The 26699-nt window shown below is 37.4% G+C and overlaps 1 protein-coding gene across 2 annotated transcripts in view; it reads right to left on the reverse strand.

Moving 5' to 3' along the window:
* LOC145685770 (uncharacterized) overlaps window positions 1-26699 on the reverse strand; it is a 62552-nt gene that overhangs the window by 30114 nt on the left and 5739 nt on the right. Inside the window, exons 2-6 of one of the 2 annotated variants that reach the window (XM_081758291.1) lie at window positions 23588-23702; window positions 20434-20523; window positions 16258-16338; window positions 11821-11944; window positions 5637-5815 (exon numbers count right to left, since the gene is read on the reverse strand). In XM_081758291.1, the coding sequence (XP_081614417.1) occupies window positions 5637-5815; window positions 11821-11944; window positions 16258-16338; window positions 20434-20523; window positions 23588-23702 (589 nt within the window). Of the gene's footprint in view, window positions 1-5636; window positions 5816-11820; window positions 11945-16257; window positions 16339-20433; window positions 20524-23587; window positions 23703-26699 lie in introns of those variants that run through there. The other variant, XM_081758292.1, reaches the window with a different exon arrangement.

A 26699-nucleotide genomic window follows, 5' to 3' on the forward strand; every position in this document is an offset into this window, starting at 1 on the left:
ATATTAAAACGCCGTTTTCTCGAAAATGCAGTTTTGTATCATTCCTTCTTTTTTTCCCCCTTTCCTCTTGAACCATCCGACCAGTCTCGAGCAAATTTTCAACATAGATTAGGTATGAGCTTGGAATGGTTTCTATCATTTCACTTTGATGGTGCTACTTAGGCGAGGAAGAAGGAGAAAATATATTTTTAAAAAAATGGTCGAAAATGACCGATATTAGCGTCCAATTCATAGTTTTCAGGGTCGCTGAGACGAACAGTAACATTTCCGATTCCGTTTAAATCAAAATTCAGCCCACAATAGTAATACAGTAGAGCGTCAATTATCCGAAGTAATTGGGGGACATGGGTGTTCGGAAAACTGGTTTGTTCGGATAATCAAACTGTACATGTTTATTTGCCATGCACGCCTCAACTCTAAGCTGGCGCAGCTGTTGCTGAGAGCAGCTTTGATACTGCCGCTACTTCTACAGCCAGTGCCAAACCGACAGAAGTGTGCTGATTGTTGAAACACAGCGACTGGCGGCTTGGCCGGTCAGCAGCGCCTTATGAACATCCCATTAGAAGCAATGTTCCGCCAGCGGTGGCTCAGTGCGGCGACTACTGTGGGAAACTTGGTTTGGGAGTGAGGGGGATGATGGACGCTAGGGTGGGAGAGTAACAGGTGCGAGCGAGTACACAGTTCGGTTAAGCGGTCGTTCGGTTGACCGACGTTCGGATAATCGACGCTCTACTGTATTTCATTTTTATTTATATCGATCACTTGTTATTTTCTGATTTTTCTTGCTTCTCACACGGCAAATTTTATGTGGCATTGTCTCGAGTTGGAAATCCCGAAAATTTTTATTTATCCGTTGAAGAATGCAAGATAAAAAACATCGTCTATCAGAAAGCACTTCGATAAGCTAATAGTAAAAAGTGACTAACTAACGGAACATATTACCATCTTTTCTTATTTTAACACAGCGAAGCGGGTATTTGACGCTAGTACTGTAATATTCTCAAATCAAGAACTTCCATCCTTATTGTAGAGTGAACAGATTTAGAACATAAAAGATGAGACACTCAACAAACTGGTATAATTTGTCAATCCACCCATGCCATTTTTTTATGTCAGTGAGAAACATGTATCTAGCTTTTCAAAATTACCAGATTTTTTATACCTTTTAATACTTAATAGAAACTAGGATTAGGGTCATTTGTACGGAAAATACGAAACTATTTTATCATATTTCGAAATCTTTCCAAACCAAGTAATCTAGGTCATATGCAACCAAACTGTCACGGAGAAGATGGTGGTTGCATATTTATAAGGGGTAATTGAAAGCTATATTGTCAATCGTTTCTGATTGGATCACGAGAAAGCAGCTCAACAGTTGAAGTGAATTTCGGAATATGATTAGTACATACTTGGTGCTAAACTTTTATCGTGTTACTTTGACACGAAGGAGTATCATAAGGGCAGAAGGGAGTTCAAAACTTACACCAAAATAGAGATTCTCATCATTACGCTTTCATTGAAACGTGCATTCTAAGGGAGGGGAGGGGGAAGGAAGTTCAAATATTTTTCACAAACCTATTCTACCCTTCCGAAAAATGTTCATTACAACCAATGTGTATACATAATTCTAGTGAAATTGGCTTACATATTATTATCACTTTTTGTCCATTATCGTGCTGTATTATACAAACTTAATTTTCAGCATCAAAAATAGTGAGGGAAATTAGATTCTCGTTCCTTTCAATATGTGCCACTGATTATTATCTTTGCGGAGTCAAGGCATATGTGTAAATAGGAACTCAGTAGTCAATCCAGCAGGGTATCAACAGTTACGCTAGGACATCATCGACCACCCTCCTTACAGCCCGGACCTCACTCCAAACGACTTGCGGCTTTCACCTGTTTCTGCACTTGAAGGATCACCTAGGAGACCGTCGTTTCGCTTGAGATAAAGAGGTGAAACGCTTCGTGATAACGTGACTGAACACGCAAGAACAGGATTTTTTTACCAGGAGGGAATCTTCAAACTTATCCCACGATGCGACAAGTGCCCCAACCGATATGGGAGACTATGAAATGAAATGAAATGAAATATTTGTTTTACGCCCCACGGTTATGTCGGTTAGGCTAAAGGAGACAGTGATTATGAGAAATGAATGAAATGGTGGATATTAGAAAGTGGGAGGAAACGGGAGAACCCCGAGAAAACCCACGCACACGGTGTTTGTCCACCACAAAGTTCACGTGGCGGGGCCTGGGATCGAACCCGGGACACCAAGCACCAGAGGTGAACGCTCTGCCACTGAGCCTATGGGAGACTATGTCGGACAATAATCTAGTGTATGTAGCCTGTTGGCTGTATTGGTTGTATGAAAGAATATATACACGTTTCAATGATTTGATTTGATTTTATCATCCCTTTCAGCAGCGAGGCTATATGAGACGTGGACTTACAGGTTACCGTGGAATCCGAACCGCACGAGCTCCCGCCGGGAATCGAGCCGAGGTCTCCTACGCCACAGACGCGTACGCTAACCGCTTAGCCACGAAGTAGCTCTGTGCACGTTCCACTCCAGGCTTTGTAACCTTATTTTCTAATCGCCTACTAGCCTAAATGATTTCAACTTTAGACACATTTCCATTACTGATAGAAGAAATGCCTTGTCAAAGACATCATCACTCTTTGTGAACGCAGCCCCCACGGGTTTTCCTCTACTAAACCCATTAAATAACATCATAGTTTTCCATCAAATTTTGTATCCAACTTTTCTTTGATGGTAATTTAGTCAAATAAATTCACAAAAAAATGTTCACAGGTATGTTGCCTCCAAAAATAAGTTCTTTGTGAAGTAATATACAACTATATTGTTACTATATCTTCCATGTCTTGAACTGCATCTAATGTTGCCCATGATACGAGAAGGGACAGAATATGAGAATTTCTCCTCTCGTCTAGTAAATTTTGTACAAATTAGTCTCGTCTCGATTCTTGATGAATGCTTTCTCGTCTCGTTTGGAATTTAGAAAATATTTTCTCAATTCGTTTTGTACATATAAGTACAAAAGTTTATGCACTGATTTTTTTTTCTTAAGAGCCTTCATCCCGGCGAAATTAAAATACCGCTAATTTTACAGTAATTATGTGATATCTTCAAATAGATAAAAAAAATAATTGAAATATGGAACAAGAGCGCCCTAGACAATATTATTTTGCGTGAGGTACCGTTATCACAAGTCACTTAGTGGCTTTCCGTTTTCAGCTGTTTAGAAACGCGAAAATGAATGCCGATTTTCAAAATGGCTCGAAATCGAAAGCAAATAAGTGAGTCGTGAAAGAGGTTTCTCATGTAAAATAATATTGTCTGGGGTGCTCTTGTTCCACATTTCGATTATCTTTTATCTATTTGAAGATATCACATAATTACTGTAAAATTAGCGGTATTTTAATTTCGCAGTGATGAAGACTCTTAATTTCATCCAGGAGTTAACAGAATCATTTTGCGTCATTACAAGTCCACGAAGGCTGTGATGTAACATGCTTTAAAACAATTTTATTATTGAACTATATTATGTAATGACTTGCGTATCGTTAAGAGTCTTCATCCCGGCGAAATTAAAATACCGCTAATTTTACCTGCTATTTGTTCCTTTCGTAGAATCACTTTATCTAGTTATAGCTTTTATACTATGAAACCTGTAACACTAAAATAGTGTTTGAGTTTTTAAAGAGTTGGATGAACTAGCGCTGACCACGAGACTCAAGAAATTTCTCGTCTTGCCTCATCTCAAATTTAAAAATGTCTCTTCTTGTCTCGTGTGCGACACTAGCTACACCTAGCGTCATATATCAAAATTATAACAAACTAAACTTAAAATGATTAAGCTAAGGATGGACACGATTGAGTTTGAGCGAGTTTCCATTGAAACACGAGTGACTCAAAATAGATATCTTTGAGCTCGACTCGAGAACTCGGCTCGAAAAAATTCCTCAAACTCGACTCGAATTTGACTCGAGTTTTGAGTCGATTCGAGCCAAAATGAGCCAAATCGAGCTAAATTGTACGTGTAGTTTCAAGTACTTTCTTCAAGTATCCTACATAGAGAATATAATTATTATCAATGATACTACTACTACAACAACAACTACACCTTTATTATTATTATTATTATTATTATTATTATTATTATTATTATTATTATTATTATTATTATTATTATTATTATTATTATTATTATTATTATTTTATTATAACAACAACACCGTTTATAAACATGAAAGATAGGTGGTTTGTATCTGAATACTAAAAACTAGTTGACTGCTGACCTTGGTACTCGTGAAGTCTAGGAGGCAAGGACATTGTTCACGAAGTTCTGGGTTTGAGTTCCGGAGGAGCAAGTATCTGGGCATGAACCAAAAATTGTTAAAAGTTAGAGGGCGCCGGCCAAACATGTTCAAAACTGCTTGGCCCGGGTTTAGGGTTCTCAACAGCTCGAGCGGCTCGGCTCCCAGCTCATTCACTATCGAGCCGAGCTGATGGCTCACCCAAACGTGCTGGCTCGAGCCGAAACAAACCGAGCTGATGGCTCCGCTCGAGCCGTTTGCTCAGTTGAACCGAGCTGAGCCGGTTAACATCACTAACCGGGTCGGGCTTCTGCTTCGGCTCAAAACTTCGACCGTGCCGTGCAGGCCTCAGCGTTGGTGGTAAGAACTACAGTATATACTTATGTTGGTGCTCACGACATTTGAGGCTGTCTCGTTATGATAATCCATTGTCGTCTTCTTAATCGAGACGAGACGAGATACGAACAGTATCCCATCTTGTGAGCAACACTAAAAATATTCCACATTACTGCTCACATTTCTCATGCCTTTCGATTTCCAGTTTAATCAGGCAATGATTTCAAAACGAGTTAAAACGAGCGAGCCATTTATCAAACTCAACTCTACTTGAAACTCGACCTCAAAAAACAGTGACTCGGCTTGCAACTCAACTCGAGAAAATTACCTTTGACTCGACTCGTGTCGATCCCTAGATTAAGCGAGAACACGTTAAAAACAGTATACTGTTGTCAGGGAAATTGGAACATTAGAATCTCCAAACAAGTGAACGAAAAAGAAGGGTGAAGGGGCAACTTTGATTACATAAATTGATTGAAAATGGCGTTGGTTAATTAATTATTGTTGAAAAGCAGGGGCGTACCGACGCAGGGGGTCCACTGGGTCTGTCTCCCCAAAAACTTCATAACTAGACTAATATTTCTGGACTTTCTCAACACAACTATACTTGTTTAACAGAACTATAGATTGATAGAGCCTAAAGATTTGATTTTACACTTCATCCGTACTCTTTCTTTCCTTATAAAAAATAATCTAGTTCCATCATTTTTTCTGAGACGAAAGGTGGCAGTGATTAACAATTATTTAACGTTTTTTCGGCTGCAGAATAACACAGGTTCAAAATCACAGATATGTTAGACCCATACCAAAAAAATAAATAAATAAAATTTTGAACCTTCCCAGCAAGAATTTATGGGTGTGCGGCCTGTCGAGAAATAACACTAAGTTTCAGGTTTTTCAACACAATTTGTTTACTTGTTAACAAGTCTACCTATTTATGAATGATAATTAAACTTACGTGTATATTTCGTAAAATACACAACCCGCTGCCCAAATATCCATTTTTGGACCGTAGTAACCAGTCGTTAGAAGACATTCTGGAGAGCGGTACCAGCGGGTTGAGATGTATTCTGTAAACGGTGGCCTACTGTAGATACCTCGAATTGAACCAAGATCACCTAGTTTTACAATATCATTCTGCAGAAGAAAACACAATTACATCATTTACAACACATGCAGTCTTTATTATTTGTATGTAATGTTTAATTATTATTCAAATCATACTAATGAGCCTTATAGGATTGTAATGTTAGTACATCTAAACGTGTGACCCCGTATAGCGTAGACGCCAACGCTCTCACCTTTGGTGCGAGCGGTTCCGGATTCGATTTCCGGTGGAAACGTGTAAAAGTTTTTCAGGCCAGCCATCCTGAGTGAGATTATCCTGGGATTATCTCATTCGCACCAGGAAAATGCCGGGATAATACCTAACATAACGAACTCAGAAGCTTTTTTCCCTTTCCCATCCTTTACTTCCTTCCCAATTCCCCGGTACTGTGATCCCCGAGGGACAATATTCCTTATACGTGACGGGCTAACATGGACATAGATGATGATAGTCCAGAAATCTAAGTCCTAATCCTAATCCTACATTAGGATGTCTGTCGTTATTTCACACGGTAGGTCTTGAATGAAAGCGAATTTTGTAATTCTATTTTTTGCAGTAGATAGCTAGAGCCATTATCTCGCCGAGTTAGTTAATAGAGTCAATTCGTTGATATCTTTACGGTTAACGGTGACTATCCATAACCGATTAGAATCCATAACATTCTCTAGCTTCTATGCAACCTACATAGTAACAAAGAAATGTTGGTTGCCTACAATACAAGGATAAGTAGTTTTTCTTATTGCAATTATCTCGTCCGATTTCGTTAATAGAGTCAATCCGTTAATATCTTCAAGGATAACGGTTTCTATGGATATCTCGTTTAAAATCCATGACATTCCCTAGCTCCTATGGAATCTACACAGTAGCAAAGAGATGTTGGTTGCCTATAATACAAGGATAAGTAACTTTTCTTATTGCAATTAGCTCATCCGATTTCGTTAATGGAGTCAATCCGTTAATATCTTCACCGATAATGGTGGCTATTCATATCCCGATTAAAATCCATAACATTCCCTAGCTTCTATGCAACCTACATAGCAACAAATAGATGTTGGTTGCCTATAATACAAGGATAAGTACCTTTTCTTATTGCAATTATCTCATCCGATTTCGTTAATGGAGTCAATCCGTTAATATCTTCACCGATAATGGTGGCTATTCATATCTCGTTTAAAATCCATAACATTCCCTAGCTTCTATGCAACCTATACAATAAGAAATAAATGTTAGTTGCCTATAACATAAGGATAAGTAGTTTTTCTCATCATAATTATCTTGGCCGAGTTAGTTAATGTAGTCTGACTTTAACGGTGGGTTATTCCAGGCACGTAGCCAGGATTTCGTGAAGGGGGGGGTCCGTGACATGAAATACTGTGATCACCCCAAAAGGTCTCAATCATTCTAAACTATTTTACTGGAACATATATTGGTTCGTTTAGCCAGGATTTCATAACGGGGGGGAGGGGGGAAACAGAGTGACATGAAATTCTGAAGGCACAGGAGCTCGATCAATCTAAACTACTTTACTATCAACATATATTGGGTTGTTAGGACAATAAATTGAGGATATGTTGGCAAGTATTTTAATAACAAACTATGAAGAAATTTCGAGCAAAATAATGAAAAAAAAAAGTATTGAAAAGGATTTTACAATATTTACGTCCTTCCCCTCTTTATTCAAATATAACAATTTTCCTTTCGTTATGACTCAATTATTATAAAAAGTACATACTCAATACTGTCTTGTAAACTATCTTCTAATATAAATAAAATAAGGAGTTTGTTTGTGTGTTTGTCTGTCTGTGTGCGGCCTGGGGACCAGTCGAGTGGACCGAGAGTTACCAAATTTTGGTCAGGGGTACCTTGGCCCAGGCCCCAGATCAAGACGAAGCTTTTTTTTAAATTTCTAAACAGGGGTGTCTCAGGGGGCGTTTACCGGAACCGGCTTGGGAACCAGAGATATTGACCGAGAGTTACCAAATTTTAGTCACGAATACCTTGGTCCAGGCTCCAGACTAGAGCTAAACGATTTGTCGAAATTCGAACCAGGGGGGTCTCAGGGAGGCGTTTACCGGGACATGTAAAAGTAGTAGAAAATGACCGATATTTATTTATTTATTTAACAATCACCAGATACAGCTCAGAGGCCATATTACACTGGATATCCAACAACATTAACAATGGAAAGGATTTGGGAAGGTATCGGCCAGGGGCTGTTTAGTAGGTACCATTCCGGCATTTGCCTGGTAGGACTGAGGGAAACCCTGGAAAATCTCAGTCAGGATGGTCGGCAGCGGGATTCGAAGCCACGACCTCCCGAATGCGAAGCCAACGCTCTACCACTTGAGCTATTAGTGTCGAATTCATATTTTCTCGGTCGTTGAAATCAATGGTGACATTTCCATTACCGATGACTTGCAAATTTAGTTACAATTGTATGCGGGCTGGGAGTCAGCGGGGTGTGGATACCGAGACATGTAAAAAAAAAAATAGCCCAAAATGACCGATATTAGTATCAAATCCATAGTTTTCGCAGTCGCTGAGATCCATGGTGATACTCCCACAGGCGTTGACTTCCAAATACTGCCCCTGTGGCGAAGCATGTGTATGTTCAACTAGTTTTACAATATATACGTTCCTTTCTCTGTTGAATCAAATGCTAACAGAACTTTCTTTCAACATAAATTTTTGTTTTTATTATTTCATCAACTATTGTCGGTTCCAAATGACAGGTTAAAGGAGCAATAGAAAATTGTCCTTGAAATAACATGTTTGATACTGCAAGGATGCGATGACGAAAAATTATGATTTAAAATGTCCACGCTGTTACACAACGCCACTATGCTTTCGAAAGCTTGAAATCTCCCTGACTAGTAGCAGGAATTCCGAGAATCCCATAACTTTTCTAGAAATTTCAAGTTCTCTGACTCCTCCAGAATATCTCGCTTACCTCGCCACCATATTGCAAGTAATACAAATCTCCTCATAAGAAAGAGGAAGCAGAAGCTTCCTGTAGTTTTCTTTTTAATTTTTAACGCTGATCTTTCTTTTCGTCATTTCATTTTGTTTTATCCTTTCTTAATTTTTTCATTTCTGGTCTCGAAGGGGGGGGTCCGGACCCCCCGGACCCCCCCCTTGGCTACGTGCCTGGTTATTCTTATCCAATTTTCTATGGAAACAAAGGTGTATAATTTTGGAATGTTAGAAGTTACATTTTGTACCGTTAGATGGCAGCAAACGTCTTCCAGCTGTTAACATCTACCGAACGAAATTTAAACTTATAGGCATGATCATTTTTACTGCCTCTAGCAGAGATTTTTGATTAAATATCACTTCTGCAGAGAATCCATAGCATTTCACACATAGTTGGGTGTCGTAACACGATTTGGATAAAGATAATCATACCAAGTTGGTATGATAATATCTAAAATAATATTCAACTTGCTTTCTTGTATCGATGTTTTGATATTCGAGAACTTCGATCGATCGATATCGAAATATTTCCCCAACTGTAGTATCCTGTACGGACTGTCATTTCCACCTGCCCTATGTACGACGTAGAAGCGGCTTTTAGGATCAGAGTCATGGCAAAGAACAATTTGAGTAATCATGGGGAATGGAATTAAACGACATAGGTGGAATGGAACGAAAGCAGTGTTGTCAGAGTAGAATTAGTCATGAATTCACAGCGAGTGTGTCTGCAAAAACCATCGACTGCGTCTTGTTTGCTGCTCATCCATTACCTTCTTCTAGCGCTAGGTTTGCTGTCTTCTGTTTGATCTGTTTGTGTAGTTTACTGTGAGAATATGAACAACAAAGTGTGAGGGCATTGAGTTACTATTGCTCATGAGACAAGGCGAGACGAGATATAAGGATTTCTGGTATCGTGTCGTAATTGGGCAGTCCTGACTCCTCTTGATTCTCGAAAATTTCTTTCGTGTTTAGTTTCAACTCTCGAAAGGCTTTTGTTGTCTCGTCTTCATTTTTTTATCGTTGCGTTTAGTAAACTTACGTATAAAATATATGTCCTGATTTTCTCTTAATTTTGCTTAGATACATTGAGAAAAATCCGTTATCCGGACAATGGTATTTTGTATAAATACACGGAATCCGCATGTTTTCTACGTAAATCTGTACGGAGCATCCGTTATTCATATGCTACATGCGTATAGCCCTTTCCCGCTTAGATGTTACATCAAGCCGTTGCAGAATATCTGACATCTAACAGTCTTCCGTATATTACATACGACAGCTATATGTTATATACGTTCATCTGTATCTGAGATCCTTGCCGCATATATACAATTCTTTCTTTCGTACGGAAAATAAGTTTATTCGGAACACTAATACGGAAAATATGTATAAAACATACTTTTAGTTATACATTTGCTGTTACATAGACTTGTAAGTTAAGTTTTAAAAAAATACATGATTTACGCATGTAACCTACGCTCTTACGTACGCCACATATGTTTTTTTTTCTCAGTGTGTTATCAGAATCCTTCTGCGTCACGAGAGGTTCATGAAGGGCGTAATATAACAATATTTAAAAGCGTGACAAACATCTTGGCATTTGAAGGCGGCGCTCCAAGTTCCCTTTAAATGCTGCTAGCAAATGAGAGGCCTGCGGTATTGCCACGTTTATTTTGTATACATTCACTTCAGTCTATTTCTGCCACCTGATCGCGCTGTAGTTCGTCTGCTTAGCCAAGCCATAGCCACACTCCTTTACCACTTGGCAACGTCGCGTCAGAGCTTGCGTTTTATTCGCTTAGCTGAAATGCCAAGATGTTTGTCACAGGCTTATTGTGTTCATACAATTACTTTATCAATATATACTTTTAATACTATGAATCATGTAATACCACGCCCGCATCCAGGAGGGTCTAGGGGCCGCCCCCTTAATTTTTGCTGACCTCCCCTAAAATTTTCACGTTAGGCTTGGAAATGAACTATAATATGGTGATGAACTATAATAAGGTTGGATCGGGCTCTCCCCTAACTTCAGGCTGCCTCCCTACATTTTTGGGCTGGCTACCGGCCTGTGTAACACTAAAACAATGTTTGACGTCTAAGATTTAGATAACGCTAATTTTTACAAATCGAGACTACCGAATTAGACAAATTAAACGATATACTCAGGGGTGTCGACTCCCCGAAGGTCATGATGCACCCCTCCCTAAATCATCCTTATAAATGTATCCACAAATTCAATTTCTTCTTCTATACTTTCTCAGTTGGTGCAGGTCTCCAATAGTTCTGTCCATTCCTTGTGTTGCAGCCTTAACTTTAACGCACCAAGCCTAAATCGTCAACGTTGTTTACCAAGCTGGGGTCTTCTGGGGAACAAAAGTATTATTTTAATTTCTCAACTTAGTTATTTTTTTGTACTTTTTTAACGAATGTGTCATTGATCTAATCATGTAGTAAATATCCCGAAAGGATGCAGGGCACATTTAAAAATCGAGAATAAATTGGTTCTTATAGTTGCAGCAGTATCACCAAATATCACCCTCTGGGGTTCCTGGAGGATCCCGATTGGTGTGTTAAGGGTTAATTAGAAGTTGAAAAATGAAATGAAATCTTTAAGTTTTACGTCCCACGGTTATGCCGAGTAGGTCAAAGGAGACGGTGATGATGAGGGATGAATGAAATGGTGGAATGAAGAAAGTGGGAGGAAACGGGAGAAGGCCGAGAAAACCCACGCACACGGTGTTTGTCCACCACCAAGTTCACTTGGCGGGAGCAGGGTTTGAACCCGGGACTCCAAGCGCCAGAGGTGAACGCTCTACCACTCAGCCACCGCAACCCCCTTAATTAGAAGTTATTTCCTTTATAAACTATGCATTATTTAAAGAAACATGTAGTTGCTATGTGGCTTAAAAATGTAATTTGTGTTAACGTTTCTAAAACTTAAAGATGCAGTTTGCGTTATGACTTTTTTTCTCAGTATCCCTGCTATATCATTACTACAATAATTATTCTATTTTTAAAAAATGTAAATAAGCACTTATGTTAATTTGTAGAAACTTACCTTGAGCAAGATATTTTCAGGTTTAATATCCCGATGAAATATTCCATGCTTGTGCATATGATCCAAGGCTTTGAGCAGTTGAAACATGTAACTTCTTACCTTAGCCTCTGGTAAACCCTTGGAACTTTAAAAAAAAGTTTAGTAAAAGAAACAAATTAGATTTATTTATTTTAAATATAAAAACTAGATTAAAGCCTTAGCAATGAATATTACTTAATTGTGAGAGGAATTCTATAGGAGCATTACCTTTTTCCAAGATTGCTTAGTATTTAGTTAGAAGAAGTGGTTATCATAGATCTACAAGAAAAGACGGTATGGGTGGATCAAGCATTCATGCACTTCTGGCATTATTTATGTCTGCCGGTTTCAACAAATATACCATATATTAGCCAGAACTTACCATATAAGTATGAACAAAGGCAATTTAAAGTACTACTTTTCATATAGATGTGCACAAAAGTAATTAAAGCCCACGACAAGAGATGCAATATTTGCACTTAAGCTAGGTTCCCATGCTGCAAGAATCTTGTAGCGGTCATTAAAGGATCTTACAACACCATCTTTCTATTTACTGTTTACACAGTACAACTTTCTGAAAGGAAGATAGATATCTCCACCCATGTAGCATTGCACTCTAGTGGACTAATAGTGAGTCTCCTCACTAAAAACGTGTATTTTGGCGCTCTCCCCCCTCCCTGTCCTAAAGAATCCGTCATTTCGGAAGCCGAGAAACTGTTTTTTCCTTATGTTAGTGAGAGGACGATAGCAGGTAGCAAGCAAGACAACTCAGAAAGTTGCACATGGTTTGACTCTTTGCAAGATGAAACAAAATGTTGCATGTCCCTTTCAAGATTATCTTTACATGGACAAATATTGTAGGGTTGCAAGATTTTTAAAATGACAGCTAGGAGATCGTTGCAGCATAGCAACCTAGCTTTTAGATTCTTACTGGAAAAGTACAGAGAATACCATAAGGACCTTCACATGATTTTAATCTACCTAGAGAAAGCGTGATAGATTGCCATGGGATATTATTTAGTGGGGACTGAAGAAGCAGTGTGTTCCGAACACACACGCTTGTATAATTCGTATATACCTAATAGATGTAGGACACAAGGGTGCCGATTTCTCTGTAAATTTGGGGGGAGGCATTCAGATGCAGAAGGTATATATATTAACATTTTAAAACAAATTGCACTAGAATTATACCAAATATCGTGTATTCATAAATAGAATAGGGGGCCTAAATGAGCTTTGCGGTGCAATTTGTCTTAAGGGCCCCCCAGGATCTGGGCCCTTGGTAGGACAGGAGTGAAGAGCACGTGCAGGATAACAAAAGAGTTTACAGTTAAAGTGGGACTTCATCAGGGATCTAGTCTTAGTCCACACCTTTTTGCAATTTTGATGGACGATCTTACGAAGGAGAACCAAGAGTTAGCACCTTGGAATATGCTACTTGCGCATGACATGGTGCTAGTGAGATAGACCAGGGCAGCACTGTAAGATAAATTAGTTGCCTGGACAAGAGGGATGCACACGAGACAAGATTCGTGGCTGTCTCGTCTCGAAAATGAGCTGTAAAAGTGATGTCTCGACTCGAAAAATGTATATTTCTCTATTAGAAGAGCCGTGTCTTGACTCGAATATTGTTAGGAAAATCCTGTCTCGACTCGTCTCGTGCGCATCCCTAAGAACAATACTTACATTATCCTTTCAGGAAAAATGTAATCGAGAATTCAATAGTACGACCAGTGGCGTAACTAAAGGCTTGGGGGCCTCCCCGCAAACAGCGTGGACTGGGGCCCCTTCTCTACGTCCCACTTCATGATTTGGGGCCCTCTTATGGCTTGAGGCCCTCCCGCAATGCGGGGTCTGCGGGAGTCTTATTTACGCCCCTGAGTACGACTGGACGAAGAAGATGTAATGACGAAGAAATTTACGTACTTGGGATCAATACTGCAGGAAAATGCAGGAATGGAAAATGTCAAAAGCCAAATTAGCAGCTATGGGGAAAACAGAGAGAAGCCGCAGGAGTATTGTGTGACAGTAAGGTACTAATACTCCTTAAAGAAAAACTTTACAAAGCAGTTATGAGGCCTGCCATATTATACGGAACAGAATGTTGGACGACGAAGAAGAGAGAGAAGCAAAAGTTACACATTTTGAACATGAAGATTCTGCGGTGGATGCGTGGAGTTACGCGAAAAGACAAAATTAAGAATGAAGTGATCTGGGGGAACAGTGGGGTGTGAATATCCTTTCCTTTTGCGAATATATGGAATAGTATAAATGGCTGTGTCAAAGAGCGATATTGACTGCAAAAATCCCGAAGTTGAGGACATAGACAGAATGATACTTGAAGAAATCCCAAAAGATGCGTCAACATTTTTATACTGTCAATCAAGTGGTTAAAGCTAGCGAAGCACTCAATTGTCCAACTAAGTTCTTCAACTCATTCAATGCCTCTAAAGTGTCTTCCTAACTTTTAGACGAAAAATAGGAGGCAATTGTCATACTTTGAAATATTCATCCACGAGCAATTCTTCAATGGAATACGATTGAGAATCGAGGATTGCAGGAATGTATTTTTAGAAACATTGATCGTTAGTGGCAAATGGAACGGTGAACGAGTTTTTACACCAATAATACCTTTATTCTCAACCGACACAGCACAATTCTATTCAGATCACTTCAGTTCTCTGTAAGGTTGGCGTTTGTAATCACTATCAACAAATCGTAAGACCAAACACTGAGTGCCACAGAAATCTAACTAACGTCTCCTATTTCAGTTATGGACAACTATACGTCACTCTACCTAGAGTAGGCTGTGCTGACAATGTTTTCGTGCTTGCATCAGATCAAAAGACGAAGAACATTGTCTATCAACGAGCGCTAGAGTGAGAGGACCGGCGAGCAATCAAAAACTGAACTGGATCACTGCAGAAGAGTTACTTCGGGGTCCTAAAGTGTTTATGTCAATTTTCCTGCTCTTTAATGAGAAAATTCAACATTTACTCAGTCATTTCGAGAAACAAAATGTAAACTTTTTGGTAGGCATGCACGACATTTCTTTATTTGATGCTGCTGATCCCAGCGAAGCGTGTTGGAAAACCGTAGTTGGATTTATAATTGATAAAAAAAATACAGGGTGGCCCAAAAGTAGGTATACACTCCTGCATTGATCAAGTATAACATTTTAGCTTATACGTTTATTTGCTTCGGCTACTCCGAACTTAAGATATAAGTAAAAACACATTAAGAACAAATAATAAAGAAACTAAGTCTATCTGATAAGAAATGATATAAAAAGCAATGAGTTGATCAGTACGGGACTGTATATCTACTTTTGGGCCACCCAGTATATGTACGTTACATAATTTAATTTAATGTACACAAGAACGTTTAACAAGTTTCAAAGAAGAATTCGGTAATAATTGAACCATTAAAATGTAGTTCATTTAAAAGAAAAAATACCAATCGAATTCAAGAAATCAACGGGCTAAAATATAACAATAATGCAAGTATTCAACGTTGTAAACCGAACTACAAGGTAACCAAATAAGTTCTTGTCGTTCTACACTAGTGATAAACAAAATAACAATACAGTGGACAATTCGTACTTTTTTAAGTTTCGAAATAATCTCCATCAGTATCCAACACCTTTTGCCAACGTTTCTGGAGCTGTACAATACCCTGGTGATAAAGCTCAGCGGTTGTGGATGCAAAGCAGTCCGTGAGTGTGTTCAGTAGGTCTCTCTCGTTTGCAAAGAATCTCCAACGGAAGTAATGTTAAGGGAATGAAACATGTGGTAATCTGTTGGCGCAATGCCCGGTGAATGTGGTGCATGGCGCAGTGTCTCCCAGACAAGTTGCTGAAGGGTCTACCGGGTCCTCTTTGCCATATGTGGCTTGGCACTGTCGTGCATGAACAGCACACCCTTGCGATTTACCAATGCCGGCTCCTTCTGCCGAAATGCATAGTGCACCTATTGCAGCTCCTGAGGGTAGAGGTCAATAGTGATGGTCTGACCTGGTGGAAGGAGCTCGTAATCCACTATTTGCCGATAATTCCATCATACAGAGAGCATGGAATTATCGTGGATGCAGAGGTTTTCTTGAAGTGTGAGAAACAGGGTCATGTTGCGACAATCAATGTCTGACACACTTGAGCGTCATAATTAGAGGACCAACTTTTTGCCACCAGTGAGCAAACGATCAAGAACATAATTTCTGAAACTAATTTTGTTCCTTCTCTGTGAGCGTAGTATTAAAGGGACGACAAAAATATCAACAAATTTTTTGGTAACCTTGCACTTAATTTCAGACAGAGATAAAAGTAAGAACTAAAATTTGGTAATGATAATTTCAAATTGAAATAGTTTAATATACATACGAAAAATTCTATGAAAATTTAACACTTTATACACACACACTTACTTTTTCCTGCTTTTGATGAGATCGTATAAGCTCATTTCCATCACCTCAAAGACAAGCGTTACCCGACCTTGGTGTGGATCACTAGAACAGCAGCAGAAATTAAACAAAAAAGTCAAAAATATTTATCCTTCTTATTAATATCTACTATTACACAAATGTTTAAAAATATTATTATTATTATTATCACTTAAAAATATTGTAAAGCACCCAAAATTCAAACATATTTTAAAAACTTTATTTTGGCTGTTGTAAAATTGACCGGAAAGAAGACAGGAAAGTGGTAAGCTTTAGTGAGCATTACAAATGTTGGATTAGTTCTTGCCAAAGACGTTCCAACATACTCTCAGTTATCTAGAGATAAGTCGCCAGCGTAAAATACAGTTCCTTTGTGGTGCTTGTTTCTTCAATTTTACACAAGAATGTACGGCATATTCTGTTCGTGAAAATACCATCACAAGTACGCATGCTCTAACTTCGTGGTCGCCATTTGTATTGTTAACTCTTTACACAACAACTAGCGCCTCTAGCGGCCTACGTAAACTACAAACATAAACTATAAAACTTAGAACCTTTCTTTCTTCTTTCCAGTTAATTTTGACTTTCTGTGTTGTTTCATATACGATGAATACGGTTTAGTTTTACACCATTCTTTTTGAATAGCTCTATATTTCTACAGAGACATATCATAAGTAAATAGAATCTCTGTAAATATAATGAAACGTTATGATTTGAAGGTTTTTAATGGCCATAATTTATTTGTTATCCCATTTGTGGGTAGTGTGAAGATTCCACAAGCTTTCACAAGAGATACAATAATGCTGCGACAAAAAAAAATCAGTGATTTCAAATGTGGTTAGATAGTGGGATAACGTGACCTCGGTGTAAGCCAAAGACAAATTTCCTGAAATTTGCACATTCTATTGCCCACCATCAATCGGGTTGTTTTCTAGTTTAAAGACATTAAAAGAAAAGTATAAATCCACATTCTGGCCGACCAAGCCCAACGTAACTTCACTTGAGGGCTGACAAAAGATGTGGGTAACAAACTTCCCAAGTGCAAGGCTGTACACGTGGCAGAACACCTGAAAGTGAGCTAGATTGTAGCTGTCAGATATCTGCATTAACTAAACTATCGTGGGAGAGCAGCAAGATCTAAACCCTTGTTTACCATAGTCAATATTGCTAAGTGAAAACAGTGGGAGCAAGCACTATGCTTTTGGTGACAGATAATTCTTTGATGAATTCATATTTCCCCAATTTTCAACAAGCAGGCGCACGTGGTTCTGAAAACAATCTCTTTTTAAGAATTCAACTTGGATCACTTACAATCAACTGTCAAATATGAAGGATTTTCACTGAGGTATGAGGAGCCAGTTGGAGCTCTGGACGTTCCGAGTTGCTGGAATGTGTTAACATGCTCAACAGCGCTGGATAGATTGATATTTTGTAAAGGGTCATCTACGGATATTTTCCATTAGGTTGTTTCAAAAAGTAACAAAGTAACAATCCTATTTATGGAAGGTGCTATCTCTTGCATTCATTACCAAAAACACCCAATCCTAGCAGACACAAAATGACATGCAAAATGCCACGGGTCAGTCAGTCTCCCGGATATAAACTCAACTGAACATATCTGGGGTCTTGTAGATCATGCTACGACACGACGCCTTCAAAATCCCGCTTCTCAGGGACAACTGCTTCAATGTTTGCGTGAAGAATAGTCAAAAGGACCCCAGTCCAAAATCACAGAACTCATTAATTCCATACCCCAACAGGTTAAGACTTTGCTTCAAGCTAAAATTCGATCAACAAAATTTTCCTCTGTATCCTTTGATTACCAATTAGTTTTTGTGTCAAATAGGTACAGTTTAATAAAGCGAAAAGCTTATAAATAGAGGTGTTTATATACTTATGAAAAATCTCTGTATATTATTATACAAAAAAATAGATGTGAGCCATTCTTCATCACCCGGGCGATGAAATTTGTATAGAACAGTTCTTTTGTCACGGAAGCAAGAGAAAACATGATTGAAAATACATATCCTAAAGGGGATACAGAAACGTTCAAGTTTTTTTTTAGTCGAGAGTCTGTATCTTACGAAAAACCCTGAAGTTAGGAAGATATAACTCGGCGTATAAACCTACCATTAAAAATAACAACACGTGCTTCATAGTTTTTTTAAATATTCGCATCTAAAGGTGGGAAAGGAGGTAGTTTCTATAACATTGAAATTTTCCACTAGTTATTCAGAAAATGTTAAATTTAAGAATACGGTTAAGTTGAAGGTTTGAAATTTGCCATTTGAATTCTTAAGTGAAAACAATAAAACATGTATTTCAGTATTTTCGAAAATTCTGCTGCTAAATGGGGAAAGGGATTCTAAAATATCAACACATCTCACTATCTATTCAGAAAATGTCAAATGTAAGTATTGGTTTAAGGTGGAGGTTTGAAATTCGACATTTGAATTCTTAACTAAAAATAATAGAATATGTGTTTTCCGAAATTCCACTCTTATGTGGGGAAAGGGTGCAGTTTCTATAAATGCTATAATTTCCCACTATTTATGCTGAAAATGTATAATTTAAAGATTCACTCAAGTTTAAGATATGAAATTTGATATGTAATCATTTCATTAAAAGTAACTTACAAGGGAACATGGAAACACTGCATTACATATGATGTTATTAAGCATATATGTGGGTACAATGTTTGCTTACTATACTGTTGTGTAAATGTCATTTTGATTACTTTAATCATCTTGAAGTTCTTTCTGTGTCAGTGTATCTTTTGCATTGCAATCTTTACATGATTTTACATCCTTCTGTCCTCTGTATCTCTGTGTTTCTGCGTGTCGGCCCGTAAAACTTTGGATTTCTCACTTTTCTTCACTCCTCTATTGATTGCGCATTGTTTGATTGGGCAATGTTACTATCAATATAAAACGTTTCCCTGTTAGTATACACATTTCAGAAGTTTCGAAAATTTTACTTTTAAATGGGGAAGGATTTCATTTCTCGATATTCAAATCGATGTTGTCTTATCATTACAGGTTAACTGTTTGAAATTAATTTTTGAAAAAAAAAAAAAAAAAAGCACTGCCCTAGAGGCTGGATTCCATCATGCCACTTTCATTAAAATGTGTATTCTAAGGGGAAGGGAAGAGTTTTTAAAATGTATGCCGAAATTAGAGTAGGAAATCCTTAAGTTAGGAGGATGAAATATTGTACATAAACTTACTATTAAACATTAAGTTAATACGTATGTGGTGTACGTAGAAACGAAGGTTACATGCGTAAATCCTGTAGTTTTTGGACTTAATGTATGACTATAGATTACATCCTGCAACTAAAACGTATGTTTTATAATACTTTCCATATAAATGTATTCTATAGGTAGTTTCCAATTTAAAACAAAGAAATGTGTAGGCCCTCAGGACTCATATACAGATGGACGTATATAACATATAGCTGTCGTATGTAACATATGTATATTTAAGTAATATACGGAAGACTGTTAAGATGTCAGACATCCTGCAACGGTATGATGTAATATCTAAACGGGAAAAAGGCAGTGCTTAAGTAGCATATGGATAACGTAAGTTCTGTACAGATTTACGTAGTGAATATAAGGATTCCGTATATTTGTACAATATGCCGCTGTCCGGATAACGAATTTTTGTCAATGTACTATCTCAACGTTTACGGAAATTTTACTCAAGAGAGAACGGGAATCAATTCTTATATTTTTTTCTCAATATATGAAAATTAGACCAATCTTGTCCGTCCCATCGTCATGGTAAAACGGAAGAATTGCTTGAAATGATTTTATCAACATAGCCAGCACTAGGTTCGAGCCGGGTTATTAAAATGTCATTTTCTTTAAAATGGTTATCCTAAGGATAAGATGTTAAACATGTCAGTCAAAAATTGACTAAGTCAACATGGGCCTTTTAAAAGATGAAACTCGTTATGTAATACTTCTTATTAAAAGAATAGTCACTACCTCGTTTTCGAAAATTCCACTTCTAAGAAGGAAAAGAGTGACGGAAGTATTTTATATTTAAATATATTTGCATTATTTAAGGAAAGTCTTACACCTTCTTCCTGAAAATATATATTTGGATCTTATAGAATTAAAAATTAACGAAATGAAAGCTATTAGTATATACTTACTAATGAGATTCGATCAAATGTAGAATATTTGGATGAGGAGTCATTTTTCTCACAGCTATCACCTCTGGAATCTCGTTCACTTGACTTGCACTGAAAAGAAATAAAACGTGTTATTAACATGACGTTATTGAGTTAGGTCAAACATGTTTAGCTGTACCTTTGTTAACAGGCCCCATCACGACGAAATTAAAATACCGCTAATTTTACAGTAATTATGTGATATCTTCAAACATGAAAACATTAGAAAAGTGGAACAAGGCCTTCCTAGACAATATTATTTTATGTGAAATACCGTTATCACGACTCACTTATCTGCTTTCGATTTTCACCCATTTTGAAAATCGGCATTTACTTTCGCGTTTCTACATGGCTGCAAATAGAAAGCTACTAGGTGACTCGTGATAACGATATCTCTTGGAAAATAATATTGTCTAGCGCGCTCTTGTTCCACATTTCGATTACCGTTTATCTATTTGAAGATATCATATAATTACTGTAAAAAAATAGCTGTATTTTAATTTCGCAGTGATTAAGCCTCTTGAATATTCAACTTTCTCCCGCGCGTTGAAATTTATTTAGTTTTAAATATGAGGAATTTGTCTGTTTCAAAGAGGGAACGCTCCAAATACGCTATGTTCATAAGGCTCGTGAAACACGAGATTTTTTTTTTCAGGAAGGATATAAAAATGACCTTGAATGTTTTTATAAAATAAGATGTAGATGCCGTACCTAATTTAAGTATAAGGTAAACAAGCTATAGCTTAGGACTTAACAGAATGTACATTTCCAAAATATGGGGGGCACTCAGAAAGTAGGAGTGCCTCCAAGTCCACTACTCGGCCAATAATACAGCAAACATTCTGAACTGTTTATCATTAATGCACTGATGTTTAAGCTATAGAATGTCACTTGTTTCACCTTCCTATCTCTTTTCGTTGCAGAGTAATGAAGCAATCCATGCCACCCAGTGGTGACATTCGGTTGTAACAGTGGGTTGTCAATGAATTTCTGACTGCGGAAGGTTGTGCACCTAGGAACATTCATCGCCGTATGACTGCAATTTACAGGGATGCATGTGTTGATGTCAGCACTGTCAGTCGATGGAGTACCGCCACATATCTTCTTCTCCGCTCCCCTCCCCAAATCAAAGTTGTATCATCTGCTGACAAAGTGTTGTTGACCCTCCTCTGGAATTGAGATGGCCTCATGCATTTCTGCGTAACGGTCAGATAATAAACTCAGATCGCTACGTTGACACTCTAAACTGACTGCGGGTCAGATTGTATGGCACTCGCAAAGATAAACGGGCAATTGTGCACCATGACAATACTCGTACTCACACAAACCACAAAACTCAAGAAGCACTGCAGCGCCTGAGGTTCACGGACATTCTGTCTCATCCTGCCTGCAGTCCGGATCTTGCGCCCTGCAACTTTTGGCTCTTCCCCAAATTTGAGGATCACTTTAAGGGCCAACGCTACAGTTGTGACGCGGAGGTGGAAGCAACGGTTCGGCAATGCTATTGCCAGTAGCCGCCATGTACCTAATTCTTTGCCGACGGCATGAAAAACGTTGTTTCGCGTTGGCGCAAGTGTATTGCCCGTGATGGAGACTATGTTGAAAAACGATGCTACAATTTGTAGCTGACATTGCAATCTTTCCACTGATACGTGTATCGGTGCTATCTGTCAAACACAAATAAAGGTATCACCTTGGAGGCATTACTTGCTGAATCACCTCGTATAAGACAAAACACAAATAAAATAAAATCTTGTGCTTTGTAGGCTTTTATGATATTAACAATAGGATCTCACCTATTAGCCTGGTCCTTAAAGTATTACTAGATAGGGCTACCTATTAGGTCCCTAAATTACTATTATTCAACACAAAAACAGTAACAATTTGTCATTAACAAAGGGTAGCTGAACTATAAAAGGGTCCCATTACCTTCAATAGCTTAAGACAATAATTCCCAACCGGTATGTCGCGACACAATGGAGTGTCACAGAGTACCATAGAGTTATATCGCGAAATTTTAGAATTTAAAAATCATGAAGCACTTAATAATAAGTTGAAACGATTTTTGAGACTGACTGTATCAATATTTCATAGAAACTTACATTGTTATACTATTATAATTTATATTAATTTTAATATACGCCACTACCTGTTCCACTTTCACTTCCCCTCTACGAAATCGCTGGCACAATAGTCATTGGACAACTTGGCACTTTCTAGAAAAGGTAACTTAATTACCATAGGTGAAGCTCTGCTAAACATTGTTTTCTCTCACTCACTCACTGGTATGCACAGGCAACTTTGGAAGAGGTATTTCTGTTCTTTCATGTAACGCTGTCATTCACTGCCCAACGCCAACTAAAAACACTGTGTTGATCGTTTTCGCAGAATTGGACCTCGTTTCCGTTGCAGTTTGGAGATTTGCTGGTTAAAATGACCCTGCCCGTTGCAACTCGGCGATAGGGTAATATCTCCTGCCCGTTGCAGCTCAGAGAAAGCTAGGGGATGACCAGTTAACAACTGATGTCTTCTGCCTCTAGGTGTCCGTTTATATACTGGTCTTCGGAGGCGGAGCCTATGGAAGAGTAGACGGGGCCTTCTTCGTATCTCTTCGTGTCCTATTCGTGTTCCATCGGTGTTGATGGCATCAGTCGTCTGCTTGGTAGTGTTTGTGCCGAATCATGTTATTTTGCTTATTAATATGAGTGAACATTGCATTATAATCTATATAAATGTTTATCTCAGTTACCTATGGGTATACGTTACATGTAGTTTGATAACTCAGCTACTATCTTACAAGGAGATCTATGGGGTGACATCAACTGTTACAACCCCATAGACCCTTTGATTTTGAGATATGGAAAATGTTGATGACTAACATGTATACTGTTAACACAGAATTATCATTGTAATAATAACTCTGGATCCTTGCGTATTAAAAAAAATATATAACTCAAAGAAACATGGTGGAACATTTGAGAAAGAAAACGAACATATGTATTTGTGAGCAAATTTATTGAAATCTTTGTGAGTCTTTTTACGGTATGGAAATGAAGCATGAAAAGCAATTATAACCTATAAAATATATAATTACTGTAATCAATTATAATACAGTTACTGAATGTTTTGTACTTACTTACGGTATGTTTTCTTCAATACTTTACAAGCATAACTAGCTCCTGTTTCCCGATGTTGACACTTTAGAACTTCCGAAAAAGACCCCTCGCCAAGTTTACTCAGGACTTTGTACTCTGTAAAAGCAAAAGAATAATAAATAACTGTTATGATTCTGGTTATTTTTGTCAGTCAGAACTATTCTGTCGGGACTGTACCGATTTCTGACTTATTTGTCCCGCGTCCCGACCGGACACTCGTCGGGACTCATATTGTCCCGACTTATCGATTTTCGAAGTTGTTTTGGGCCATTTTTTTTTTTTTTTTTTTACAAAGGAATAACTTATTCTTTTGCACGCACAGTTTTATGTATAGAATCAATTTTAAAAATTCTCCATAGTTTTCTCTCTAAAACTTTGTTTATATTAAATAAATTGAATTGTTTTGGTTTGAATTTGTAGCACTAGTGATGAGCAATGGGTGGGAAACTAAGAAAATAAGGTGCCGCATTCACTCAGAATCGTGTTATGCATCTGATTATTTACATTTATTTTCAACGACTCGCCGTATGTATATAGCCGTCTCTGGGGCTGGGGGGATAGGAAGAGGGGTCAAATACCGATTGTCATGTCCCGATTTTTTCTTCAGAAAAGTTGACAACCCTGCTCTACTTATTCATACATCGTTGTTTAGCCGTAAGATTTATTTGTAATAAATATTGTCTGAAGAAAGTTTCGTGAAGTGAAAATCTAACGATTCTTTATTTCTGCAAAAATGTTTCAAAAACTTCAATGTATTCTTCCCTTAGAATTCATCTTTGATCTCACAAAATCATATTTTGTTAATTTAATACGCATAAGACGATGTTTTCTCATAGCTTTAAACAACACAATTAAATCAAAGCATTTATTCTTATTTTCTGTTACAAAAATAATCTTCATAAGGAACTTTTATGTAGTTATTTCATTGCATAGGCAGACCTATATCTGAAGAAATAGTGGAATTTTCTGTTTTTGAAATAACTGATAAATTCACAAACGTTTCTTTTCGCTTTCTCGTTATATTTTAAACAACGGAATGGGATATTTGTACTCTATGAAAGAGAGAGAGAGATATATAGATATGCCTTTCGGTTTCCATTATATCTGGTTGTACAAGAATTGAATTTAATTTAGCTGCGGTTGGTTTGTTATGGGTTTAGTAAAAGCTTACATAAACACTATGTAAGCTTTTACTTGCCAACTTGAAAATATTAGAAAATTTTTCGGTTCCCGAAAGCTAATTGGAAAATTATAATTTGTTACTGTCTAACTTTCCTCTACAGGAATTCAATTTTATAGCTCAATGTGCAGTTAAATATAGTGAAAAAAATTGCAACTTACATCACTATATATAATATTCAAAATTGTCCGGGTTATGAAAAGTTTTTCCAGTTGTTTCTACATCATAATGAAAATTTTCCGATCCATGAAAATTCCTTTCACTTGTTTCTACAGAGAAATGAAACTTCCCGATTGATAAAAAGTTGTTTTACTTTTTGCTTCAAAATGATGAAAATTTTAAACTTATAAAAAGTTTTTCAGTTTTTCAATACACGACAGAAATTTTTTTCTATTCATGAAAAATTGTTTCACTTGTTCCTACATAGAACCGGAGAAAATTTTTGAGCCATGTAAACTTTCATATTCTTTAAACGATCTTCCACTTTTTAACATTTTTTATACATGAAATCAATAAATTTTATGATTAATGAGGAATTGTTAGTTGCTCACTGTATTTGTTTAGAACGGAAAATTTTCCGGAAAAATATAGGGGAAAATTTTCTGAAATGGAAAATTTTCCATCTTATATCACTATTCTGCACCCGAAAAGACTATAAGTAATTGCAAAATACTTCCACCTATATTTTCGCAAGAAAATGGTAGACTGTTTTTATAAGAGAAAGGGTATAGATGAAGTATAAAATGAAATTTTCATGCTACATCAATCATTTCCCTGTTAAACAAATATAGTTTTATTGAGAAAGTGGACAAATGTATGGTGAGTGAGAAAGATATTTTGTGGTGGTCCGGACCCCTTGGACCCCTTCCCGTGGGTACACCCCTAGCTGTAATGCTAACAAGGTGAAAATTTTGAAGAAATAACATTGACATTCTGTGTATGTAAATTCTTAACTCTGTGTATTCGCACATAGAGCATAACAATATGGCTTTTTATGAGGTTTTTTTATTTATTATTTTATGTAACACCCACCACTAGGATTTTTCAGAGAAAAAAGGAATACAATTTTTAGAGGAAACAAATTAAGACATGTGATATTCAGAATATACATACAACAAACATATATATGGTTTTACATAGTAATGTACACTAAATTTAATTGGAAATCAGGAGTTTCAGTAAAGAGATAATTACAACATAAAAAGTGTGTTACAATTCCCGGTGAAAGCTTCACTGAGAAAAAAAAAATTGTAGGTGGCGTACTTAAAAAGATAGGTTACATGCGTAATTCCTGTAGTTTTTGGACTTAACGTACAGCAGACGTATAACTGAAAACGCATGTTTTATAATACTTTCTGTATAAGTGTTCCATCTGTACGTACTTTCAGTATGGAACAATATAGGCGGTCAGGATCTCACATACAAATGGATGTATATAACATATAGCTGAGGAATGTAATATAAGTATATGCATGTGATATACGGAAAACTGTTAGATTTCAGACATCCTGCAACGGCATGATCTAACATCTAATGGCAGTGGGTATGTAGCATATGGATAACGCATGCTCCGTATTCATTTCTGTTGTAAGCAAGAGGATTCCGTATTTGTACAATATACCGCTGTCCGGAGAACGCATTTTTCTCAGTGTGATGTGGTTGGGAACATGGGCGCCCGAAGAAAATTTCCTAGGGAGGGTTATTTCCCTGGTTGCTATATTATAATTGGTATTTTTTATTTGTATTAAGAAAATCTTAAGAAATATAATACTTTTTTTTGGTGAGCCAGGGAGGCGGGCCTCCTTACGGTGCACATGGTTGGGAACCTATGTTCAGCTCTAGGTAAGGTGACCAGAATTTTAACTAGCAAAAGCGTGACGTATATAAATCTCGTGAGGGGAAGAGGAGAGTAA

This window comes from Thermobia domestica, chromosome 5 (genome assembly GCF_964235325.1).
Source record: "Thermobia domestica chromosome 5, izTheDome1.hap1.1, whole genome shotgun sequence".
In the NCBI taxonomy this organism is placed as follows: domain Eukaryota; kingdom Metazoa; phylum Arthropoda; class Insecta; order Zygentoma; family Lepismatidae; genus Thermobia; species Thermobia domestica.